The 12,039-nt window shown below is 33.2% G+C and overlaps 2 protein-coding genes across 2 annotated transcripts in view; one reads left to right on the top strand and one right to left on the bottom strand.

Moving 5' to 3' along the window:
- Positions 1-8,143, top strand: part of LOC126883231 (28S ribosomal protein S11, mitochondrial) — a 44,389-nt gene extending 36,246 nt beyond the window's left edge. The window contains exon 6 of the mRNA XM_050648509.1: positions 7,859-8,143. The gene's annotated coding sequence lies outside the window, so the exon portion shown is untranslated. The remainder of the gene's footprint in view (positions 1-7,858) is intronic.
- The window catches only part of LOC126883229 (agrin), a 362,103-nt gene continuing 354,133 nt past the window's right edge, over positions 4,070-12,039 (bottom strand). The window contains exons 8-9 of the mRNA XM_050648507.1: positions 11,057-11,233; positions 4,070-8,073 (exon numbers count right to left, since the gene is read on the bottom strand). Of these exons, the coding sequence (XP_050504464.1) occupies positions 7,839-8,073; positions 11,057-11,233 (412 nt within the window). The 3' untranslated portion in view covers positions 4,070-7,838. The remainder of the gene's footprint in view (positions 8,074-11,056; positions 11,234-12,039) is intronic.

Below are 12,039 nucleotides of genomic sequence, written 5' to 3'. Positions count from 1 at the left end.
CTACATTTTTCTATTTTTTTCCGCAAAGCATTAACCCATTTGGCACCCAACCATTTGCAGATCCACAGTGCACAATAATCATCCGGGAACCTTTATTCGGAGGTATGCCTTTCAACTGGCACCTACGTGAACCATCAGTCCAACCCTTGCTAGCGGTATCATGCGTGTCATACCATGTCTCGTCTAAATAATATATAGTCCGCTGTTGGTCTCGATATTCTTGAATTTTTTCTAAATAATCTAAACGCCAGTGTACAATCCTCTTACTTTCCATAATAGCCACCCGTTTATCAACGATTTTGTATTTGAACCCAAGTTTTTTCAGCCGTCTACGTAAAGTGGTTTTAGGGCAGCTTCTTCCCATCGCAACAAGCTTGGTGTATATAATGTCAATTGTTGGTATTACATTTTGTTTGTATTCCTCGTAAACCAAATTCCTTAAACATTTAGCAGTCACGATATTAATTTGTTTAGGTTTTCCAGCATCCGATCTTGTCTTTCTCTTTTTTAACACCACTTTTTACGATGTCGCGCATGGTAAAATAAGGAATTCCTGTTAGAAATGCCGCTTTTCTTATAATACTGCCTTTACAACTATTTTCAGGATCATTTTGAAGATTTTTGTAAACGTTCATACAAATTCTCTTAGATTGTTCATTCAAAACAATCCTTTTCTTTGGAAGTCTTAAACACTTTTCTACAGTTACAGTCTCAGTGTCATTGTTTTTTGTATCACTTACACTTAAAAGATTGTTGACTACTACACTTTCTCTACTACTACTTGGGTTCTCTTGCTCCCATGCACGAAAAACTGTAGGTGATTTTTCCCATGGTCTAAACATTTTCTTTATACACACATAGACAGTTTCAAACAAACAACAAAAAAATACTACAATTATTATAACTACTCAACAAAATTTCAACACAACTTAAAATTGGAGCAATGCACAATAATGCACATCTATCGATAAACAAGCTCGTTGCAAAGATACAACTAAACTAAAAATTTGCAAGTCAGGCCCTAGTCCCCAGTCCCAGATAAGGACATGCTGGTGTTTTTACAATCCGGTTACTCATCGTAAATCAATCAGTCTAACACTTGAAAATCTGATATTTGGGCATTAGTACAGTTAAAATTGTTAAACGATTATATTTAGATATTAAGCAATATAACTATTGAAACTTTTTTTCTACTTTTAAGGACAAAAAAGCAAGTTCATTAGCGGAACGTAATTCAACATTATTCTGCACATTATATTTGAAGCAATATTTGGTTAAAACATCTCATTTTTAGTGGTAAAAATATATTATGTACATATATTAATTTGTCTGGACTAAAGGTGGTAAAAGACTGTCTGCAAGTTACATTTTTGTTTGAATTTGCCGACGGGCGATAGATAGATGGTGTCAACTTTACCACTGATTGTCATGTTCAGAGATGCTACGGAACTTTTAAGTCTCGTCCCATTATCATTGCATTCTTCGTGTTTGCTATAAGGTCCTGTGGTTGGTCTGTACATCTCTTTTTGAGCTACCTTGACATTCATGTCCCCAATAATCAACTTTAAGTCGTTATTGGAATATTCTCTATACGTTTGTTCTAATTTCTCATAGAATTCTTCTTTTTCTGTGTCTGTTTTATCCTCGGTGGGAGTATAATATGTTACCGGCCAAACCCGATTTCAGGAGAAACTAGTTTGGCCTAGGCCAAACTAGTTTCTCCTATCGCGCGTAGTACAAACTAGTTTGTCCTAGGCCAGACTAGTTTGTCCTGATTTATAAAGACGCACACTTCAGGCCAAACTAGTTTATCGATAGTAATTTAATCTAGTCGAAAGTACATAATTGATTACAGATTGGTTGCTGATTTAAACGTAAGTTTAGAAGACACTATTAAGAGTTGTCAGACTTTTAAGTATTTAGGGTAAATGATAAACCGATATGGCACTTGTATGAAAGATATAGAGATGAAAATGGTACGGGAAAACAAGCCACGAAACCACTCCATGGAGTGATATCGAAGAACACTCTATCTAGAGAAAACAAAAAATGATTTTTCAGGGCATAGTGCTGAACATTACCCTACAAGAGCGGAAGAATGGCCATTGATAACATTACATAATACGAAATAAAATACGAACAGTTGAATTGGAGTTTATGAGAAGGTGTCTACAAATTACCATGTAGGATAGAATAAGAACAGAGGAAATATGAAACAGAATAGAAGTAGAATGCTCAATTACAAAAAAGTTCTGGTAGTAAAAGTAGAGCCCTGAAATGGTACGGGCATGTACAAAGAATGCCAGAGCACAGGTGGCCGAAAAGATTACTGGACTGGGACCCGCGGGGAGGAAGACGGAGAGGAAGACCTGCTGTGAGATGGAAAACTCACACAGGAAATGCTATGATAGATAGAGACCTCAGAGATGGCGACTGGGAGACTAGAGTGCTACGGAAGACGAAAACGGCAAACTCATAATGGGAAAAAGCCAAGAAGAAGAGTAATTCAGCGAACTGGTATGGCTTAATATAAATAATAAATTTAATAAAATACTTTGTTCTTGGAAAAATAATCATTTTTATTAAAATTATAATTATTCGTAACAAACAAACAATAATATTGAGTTATATTCGCGGTTGGACGGACAAACAGCCTAGGTCAAATTTCTCACCTTTAGTACCATCCTTGGAGTATAAGCTTTCATTTGACACCCCATTTGTCATTCTACCTGGTATAATGACGGAGGAGTTGAGTTCACGGACAGACGGACGGACAGACCGACGTGGATAATTCAACGTTTTCACATTTTTTCAAAATTGGTGAAAACAATATTAATTCGTACTCGATTTTATTCGTAAGTGTATCTTTTCTTTTAATTTTTGGAGAAAACCTCATCCTATTATTTATTATTTTTTATATTATTTAATTCAGTGGTCGTTTGTAAAAGGCAGATATGTCAATTTTTGGTACTTTTCAGTAGAGCAAATTCAAATTTCCACGAAGGCCATAAAATTACAGTTTTTTCTTATATTATGTCAACTCACATAAATATTTGTATAAACATTAAACTCAAAACCAAATATGAAATTTCGAAAACTAATATTTTATGGACATCGTGGACATTTGAATTTGCTCTTCTGAAAAATATCGAAAGTGGACATATCAGCTTTTGGCCAACGGCCACTCAACTATACAAGAATAATGATTTATAGCATGTATCAATATCTTCATTCGATGTATCATAATATGATACAATATATCGATGTATAATTTTTTTTGCCATCCCTTTTGGGACGTGATTTGGGAATTGCACCCATGTAAAAGTCCTTACATGTTCACTAAATTACTTTCGACTCGGCTAAATTGGTTTAGACTAGGCCGTACTAGTTTGGCCTGAAGTGTGTGTATTTATATCAGGATAAACTAGTTTGGCCTAGGCCATACTAGTTTCTCCTAACGCGCTTAGTTTGCCCTAAAATCGGGTTTGGCCGGTAACATATACATTTGTGAGACTATGTACCTAATATTAGTCAGTCTGCTATTTCTCTTCGGCCATTATGGTTGGGTGATACACCCACACCATGAAGAAAGTTTTAATGTGTTTGTAACATATACATTTGTGAGACTATGTACCTAATATTAGTCAGTCTGCTATTTCTCTTCGGCCATTATGGTTGGGTGATACACCCACACCATGAAGAAAGTTTTAATGTGTTTGTAACGTTTGTGTGGGGTTGCATGTTTTTTTCCTATTTTTTCTGTGTGGGGTTGCATGGGGAACAACAGTAGTTCATACGCATATATGATTATATTGTAATGCAGTTAGAAATTTTTAAGATGCTCACGCACATGACCTTAAGTAGTGGTAGTTTTTTAACTTCCTTTGACCATTAGCTCTGATGATGACAATTTTGTCGAAAGCGCTTAGCTAAGGAAATAAATACTTTTTATACATTTTGACATAGTATTACTTATAAGTTACTCCAAACATGTCAGGGAAAGTAAGGCAATAATTTGGCAGGCACTATATTATTAATCAAATTTAAGGAATCAATAAAAGACTAAAAATAAATCATATGTTACTTTATTTGTCAACTACAGTATTCAAAATAATACCTAAGACAAGAACACAGCTCATTTGATAATGTTCGGCAATTTTGCAACATGTCTGCATATATAAATTATTACACCTAGAATAAATACGAATAACTTAAGCTAGATAAATATAAAATTATTTATAAAATCTATAATAGAAATTAACTTGGCACAAAAGAAGGAATAATAAATACTTTGGGAAAAATAAGCATTGTCATTGAAAAAATGTAAGTCGAGTAGGACAAAAGCGCCAAACAGAAAAGGCAAGAGGAAACATACTATGTATCTAATAAACTGTCTCCAATATCCACCCATCCCGTTTAATAAAAAATTCAAATAATTTGCTTTAATAGTCATTAAGATTTGTTTATAATAGGTAATCAGTTGAATCATAATGAGTTAAAACATAGTGAGTTAAAACATAAAGCGCGTTTATTATTTACTTATATTTACTTATTATATTTACTTATATAAGTATCTTTATTTTGAAGTTGAACTATTATTTTACCCAGTTTTGTAAAAACTAATCTGATAGTAAGACTTGCTGGTAACTGTAGCCCTTTCTGAGTGTCTCGTAATACCTTATTCCACTTCTTTAACCAGATTAGAAAATAATCTTTCAAATTTTCTTTAAGATGTAGAAGAGTTGGAAATACTACTGAAATACATAATATACTACCATCTATTCACAGTTGATGTTTTGTTTTACCTAACCTCACTTTCTGGTTTCCAGTACAAGTGTTCGGTAAGATGTCTAATCGTGGTTGTAAGAACTCTGTTGACAGTTTTTGTTATATTTGTGGTGAGTTTGTTATTAAAATATACCAAAGAAACATTACAGACTTTGTGAAACAGGTTTATTCCTCATATTTTGGAGCCAAACTTGATGATCAGGATAAATTTTGGGCCCCGCATAGAATAGGTTATGAATAGAGGTTCTGCTCATGGTTGGATGATACATGGCGATTTAAAAGTAACGTATATGCTTCTTGGTCAGCAAGGTGGTTTTACCAAATTTCCATTTTTCTTGTGTGAATGGGACAGTAGAGCGAGGGATCAGCATTGTGCAGAAATGCAGAAAAAACTGATCTGTGAGGGAGTCTTTAAAACCCGGCGAGATAAGCATTCTCCGCAAAAACTTTGTAGATCCTAAACATTCTCCTACCACCTCTACATATAAAGTTAGGCCTCATGAAACAGTTTGTAAAGATATTGCCTAAAGATGGACCGTGTTTCAAGTATCTCTGCCGAAAGTTCCCAAACCTTTCAAAAGCCAAACTAGACGAAGGCGTCTTTGTAGGACCCGTCATTCGAAAAATGATGTTGACGTTAACTTTGAAACCACAATGACCATAACTGAGGAATAAGCATGGGTATCATTCAAGCAAGTTGTTACAAAAGAGAGAGATGCAAAAAAACATAGGATATGGTATTACTGTAACTAACATGTTAAAAAATTTTAAAAAATTAGCTCACTTTTGAAAATTTGGGAGACGTTAATGTGGAGCAGGAGGAGTGTTTTCACCAGGATATTAAATTGATGGAAAAATGCTACCAGGGCCGCTGGAACATTAACATGATGGCGGACTATTGTTGGCCACTTCACCGAGAGGCTCTATAAGCGAATCTTCGCAGAAAAAGACCAGCTTTTCTTTCGGCAGATAAAAATCAGCTAGCTCAGTCAAAATGTTTTCAACCAAAATTTTTTTGTTGACCTGTGTAGTTATTCATTTATCACATAAAAGTTCATGTTTCATAATAAAGGTATTAAATAAATTTAATATTAAGAACTATGATCTTGTCTTCTCAATGTTATCTGCATTCCTTGATTTGATAAAATGAAAGTCGGCTAAACGTATTTTAGGTATTATTATATTGTCGGTATATCGGTCTACTTCCATGGACTTTATCCACTTTAAACAGGAGGTTGTGTCTTCTTTGAGTACCGTTCCCAAATTTTAGGCTTGGATAGTTTCCATGACAATTTGCCGATATTGTTCTCAATCTTGCGCGTCATGTAACAAATCATCTGCTGATAAGCATTGACGAAGGTTTCGAAGCCATTCTGGGATTGTATGTCCTCTATAATTTTGGCCATACTGACTTTATTGACTTCCCACAGTACGATATTTATATATTGTTTGTAGTATCAAATATTTATGATGCGTACATTTTATTGAAAGATATAATCCAAATACGGTCTCACTCAACATGTTTTGTCTCCAAAATAGTTTTCGGATAAATATTATGAAGTTGCATAATTTATTGATATTTGACTGGATTAAAAAAAAATGATTAAAAAATTTATTCACTTTCTTTTTGGCGCCTCTCATCTGTAAACCATTTGACGTGGTTTTGGTAAGTACATTTCTTAGATGATAAAGGCGCCATATCAGTTGCATTTGACCAACATTGTATTGTGTTTCTCGAATGCTTTAAATGTCTTTTCTTGTAGATTTCATGGATTTATAGGATATTGAAAACAGTTTGCTTACCATTAATAAAGAGATACAATACTCTTAAACACAAGTAATAAATGTTAAAAAAAAATGTTTCAAAATATGTATGTATCCAATTAAACTGTTTTAAGAGCGTGTAATACATTCTATGGTGTAGTATATTCTTATAACATTTATTTAACCACATTTTCTCTTATTTTTGCCACTGGATAACCAGTATTTTTAGACCTTTACCCTTAAATGCCACACATTGTCAAAAAACACAAATCTAATCTAAGATTTAAATCAATCGTCTGTTGATTTCAAAACATAACATAAATTTGTATGTTGTACTACTTATATTTAAAAGAATTCAGTATTCTACAAGAACAATTTCATCATAGATAATCCTAAAACAATTTATTATTAATAATATATTCTCAGAAATTTTACTGATAATCATTTAAAATATATACTTTATATATACATAAATATATATAAATAAATAGAGGAGTACAAAATAAAGTAATAGACCCAAGAAATTAGGAATAGTAGATGGTAGGTTCTGTTGTAGAGCATATAAGATATAAATATTAGAATACAAGAATAACATGTGGTAACCTCTTGTAAATTGATTGTGGAAGATAAAAATATATAAGGCATATAGACCGTATGATGAATTGACAAGAATGTGAAGATTTGAAATGTTAATAGCAATAGATAAAAATAGTTTCGGCTAATATATATTAGAAAAAATATATTATATATATTTTTAAATATTGTTTCTGAGATTTATGTACTGGGAACAATATACTACTTAAAATAAATAAATTGTAGTGGTTTATCTTTATATTTTTAATGGTATTGGCAGATACGCAAGTGAAATAAAGAAGCAACATAAATATTTATGCTCTCACAAAGCTCTCTCTATGTTTTGACAATTGCAATAAATGTCATCTTGTATTGGACAGAGCTTTGTGAAATTATACATTGTCAATGTCTCTAACCAATGGTAAATTATTATGTGTACAGCTTCCGCGGCGAAACATGGCCGATGAGAAAAACTCTGTGTAGGGATTAGGTGGGCGTACGACCGACGACAGCGTTTCTCATGGGCCATGGTTCGTTCTGGTAGCTGTATGTAATATGATTGGTCACATAACCAAAAGTATAAAGAAGACAAAAATGTAGTTCACTTCGTCATTCAAAATTGCTTTTATAACATTACAAAAATAACATCGTCACGGTTTGATTTCACAAAAAATAGTGAATACAACTTATTCATTTTTCGCAAATGCATAGTATTAATAGAGATAATTTTTAGGTATTTCGTTTAAAGGTTCGGCGCAAGTTCCCATGTTCTTCATAGTTACCAGAGACCTTGATCGACAGTTTTCAATATCCAAGAAACATGTGTTGCTGTATGTCATGTTGTCTGTACCACATACAGGGTCGTAGTATGTTGGGCAAATCTTTTGACATCCTTTGAATTGGAATCCGGCGATGCAGCGTTTCATGGGAACTACGTATATGTGTTTCCTATAAATAAAAATTAAATAAATTATATATATTGTATATTCGAATTCTTACATAAACTGTTACAAACATCCTTTTTATTTTACAGTAACCCTTTACATTACATAACAAAAATATATTTTTTTATTTGAGCTACAATAATAAATGAGGCAACAATTCAATTTGATTAATTATTGATCAAACGAAAAATGCAGATATCATTACAGAGCATCTTACTTTTGTTTTTATTAATTATGCCCTACGACAACTAAATCTTTTGCATGCAATATTGTTTGTTCTATCTAGGGGTAATAACTTTGCTAAGACTGTGTTTTTGTAAATCAAGCACGCTTTCAACAGAGTGTGGCTTAATAAACTTTCAACTGGACATAATTTTAACTAAGTATAATATATACAGTACCCGCCACGCTAGTAGACACATGGGTAGATTGAGCTAATACAGCCCTGGTCCCTTCATTTGTTTCACTGTTTACTTTTATTTCTAGTGACGTCTAGAACGTCAGAAAATGTTTAGAAACCAATATAAACGTAGAAACTTGACAGTTTATAGAAAGTTGTATTTGAAGTTTATAGTAGTCATTGTGTTAAGTTGTAAAAGTTATAAAGTATTGTAATATTGTTGGTTTTTGAATTAAGTAGTTATTTTAACGTAGAGTAACAATACTATTAATTAACGTGTTTTTGTATGGAAAAACAATTATTTTGAATAGTGTCATGAGCTAGACATGGCGTAATATGACCGGGTAATATGACCCGTATGCACGCCAATGTTGAATATAAAGTTCTTATGTTGAATGGGTTGCATGTGAGAGTTCATTTTGAATGAAGTAAAAAACAGACGTACTCTCAATCATTTATTGTAACTTCCGACGACCGGTTTCGCTCTCTAAAGTATGCAGAGCATCTTCAGGTCTACAGTTACAAGTCACTAAATGCTACAAATAAAAACCAGAGTTAGAATAATGTGTGGTTGTAAAAGATGCTAAAGATCCATAAGATCAAGCCAATATTGAACAACATACATAAAAGTAGTTAAGACAGCAGACAAATACATATGCATGTACAATCGGGGGCGGTAATAAACGTCCCCAAGCTCACAAACACATGCAGATGTATGCCGTCTGTAATCATGCAATGATAACGTGTCGTACTTACATTCGGTTACAAGGAGCTACTTCCTGAGTATCCAAAAGGAGCTACTTTGGAGCTACTTCGTACGTTTATTACCCCGATTGTACATGCATATGTACTTGTCTGCTGTCTTAACTACTTTTATACATGTTGTTCAATATTGGCTTGATCTTATGGATCTTTAGCATCTTTTACAACCAGACATTGTTCTAACTCTGGTTTTTATTTGTAGCATTTAGTGACTTGTAACCGTAGACCTGAAGATGCTCTGCATACTTTAGAGAGCGCAACCGGTCGTCGGAAGTTACAATAAATGATTGAGAGTACGTCTGTTTTTTACTTCATTCATATAAAATTCTTAATTGTATGTCATATAAATGCGCAATAACTACCTCTTAAAACCTACTAAATTTCATTTGTATATCTCATCCGGTTTTAGATCAATAAATAAATCGTCAGTTGGTAAGAAAAAATTCAACATCCCATATCTCAGAAACGAAGCATTTGTGGACGTATCTTTATAAAGCAAACGGTCATTATTTTTTCATGCAGAACTACCCCTTAAAGTTTGTCGCACTTATTTAGAAACACCCTGTATTGATAAATAACGTTGCTAGTTGTTAAAATACCTAACTTTTTTATTATCCTACGTAAGCGAATAAATCAAAAAGCAAAATGTTAACAAAGAAATGTTAAGAAAGCCTAAGACTATAGTTGAGTTTTAATTTCAATATTCTACATACGCTAGAATATTCCACAGGGTGTTCCAAACTTTGAGGAAAAAACACACTATCATTATTACACCCGGTATACGAGGACACTTATCTGTTTAGCAACAATATTATTATATCGATATTCTTGAAGAATAAATCTATAATATATTAAAAAATTACTAAAATCGGACAACAGGTTTAGGAAATACGAGACATCAAAAATGTCCCATTTTTAAGGTGGTGCGTTAATTTTTTTTTGAAATTTTTTTTTGAAAACGATTTGCGGATTGGAAATTGAAACGTAAAACGTAGGTAATTGTTATTATAATCAATTCTGGTTTAGTCCTCTTTATATCGAGATAAGTTCTAGAAATGCAACTCCGAGGTAGAAGCAGACTATGATGATTAAGGACAATCTGGAGAGAAAATCTCGATGCTAGACACATGGGTACATTGAGCTTATACAGTCCTGGGCCTCGATTTTGACCGTTCGCTTCGTTATCGAACGTATTCGCTTCGTATACTAAACAGATACGGAACGAATACGTTCGATAACGAAGCGAAGGGTCAAAAATCGAGGCCCAGGACCCTTCAGTTGTTGCACTGTTTACTTTTATTTCTAGTGACGTCTAGAACGTCACAAAATGTATAGAAACCGAATATAAACATAGAGAGTTGACAGTTTATAATAGAACAGTAGTATTTGAAGTTTATAATTGTCATTGTGTTAAAGTTGTAAAAGTAGTATTGTAATATTGTTGGTGTTTGAATAAAGTTATTTTAAACAGAATAACAATACTATTAATTATTGTATTTCTTGTATGGAAAAACAATTATTTTTAATAGTTCCATGAGAGTCACATGACATGGCAGACATGAAAGTCACAGGTGAAAACGGGCCGGATTAGCCCAAGGCTAGCAATTAGGTACCCGTGTGTCTACTGGCATGGCGCTTACTGTATAAGTCGTACGTGTGCGTGTGAGTGTATTACTCAAAGGCTCAAGAATCGTAGTTTACGTAGAGGTAAGCGTGGCTCTATTACTTACACACTCACGAATTGTAGATTACCTATTATGAGGAATAAGTTGCAATACAGCTCTTAAACTATTACTAATAGGATTAAACTAACATGCATACATACCCGCAATTGTTTCGTCTCATTTCACATTCGTTTTTATAGAGTTTATTGTCTGATCCACAAACGAAATTTTTATCATCGCCACATTGTTCATTACAAGCTGCTGTAGTTCGGCAATGATGTGATGGTACTTGGATTACTAATTGTCCACAAGTTTCTTTTTTTAGGTGACAAAGTGATCTGCAATTAAAAATATATAGGTAATAAACTGTAATTATACTTTTTGATTAATTTCAATATTAACTAAATTAAAAAGTGTATGTCGTGTCATGAGTGCCATGACAATACTAATGTTAACGACGGAATAATATTCGGAGACCAGGCAAGAATCAATCTCCTGCATTACTAGGCTCTGACAAGAAATTGGGGTGGGTGACTCATCAATGTAACATGTTATACTATTTGTACGAGGTGCGAATCAAATACGCCGTTTAGTAATAAGTAAATCAAAATAAGATCTGTTCACAACAGTTTAATAGCTCTCCGTTCATTTTAATGGGTAATATGCGGTCCTTTACAGTGAACCAGCTGTAACAGAGACATTCACAATTTTTACGACCAATTTGATTTTTAGGTCGTTTTCGTTTACCAACGAGATAACATGGCAAAACCACGAGCAGTAATTTTTCTTAGTGTTAATTCCACCTTAGTGTTAGTGATTAAAAAAAATAACACACTTTTTTCAGATGCCACAACATTTTTGAAGCGATGAAGTGACGTTATATTAATTCTTCTCTATAGTTAAACGACACGTGAAATATATGGAAGAGTCAATTAGAGTCAATTTATTTAACAAGGGGAGTCCGTTATACAAATGTAAACATTTCGTTTAATTATAAATCAAAAATATATATTTCTACTAACCTTTTATTTATACCATCTTAGTGCGGAATATTTCATAATTTTTATTAGATTACTGGATTATAATGAAATAGTGGTTGATATTCTCCAAAATAATCAATTTTGCTAATTACTATTTTGTTGTA

This window comes from Diabrotica virgifera, chromosome 4 (genome assembly GCF_917563875.1).
Source record: "Diabrotica virgifera virgifera chromosome 4, PGI_DIABVI_V3a".
NCBI lineage: Eukaryota > Metazoa > Arthropoda > Insecta > Coleoptera > Chrysomelidae > Diabrotica > Diabrotica virgifera.
The sequence above is the reverse complement of the archived record's forward strand: the minus strand, read 5'-3'. Positions and strand labels throughout refer to the sequence as shown.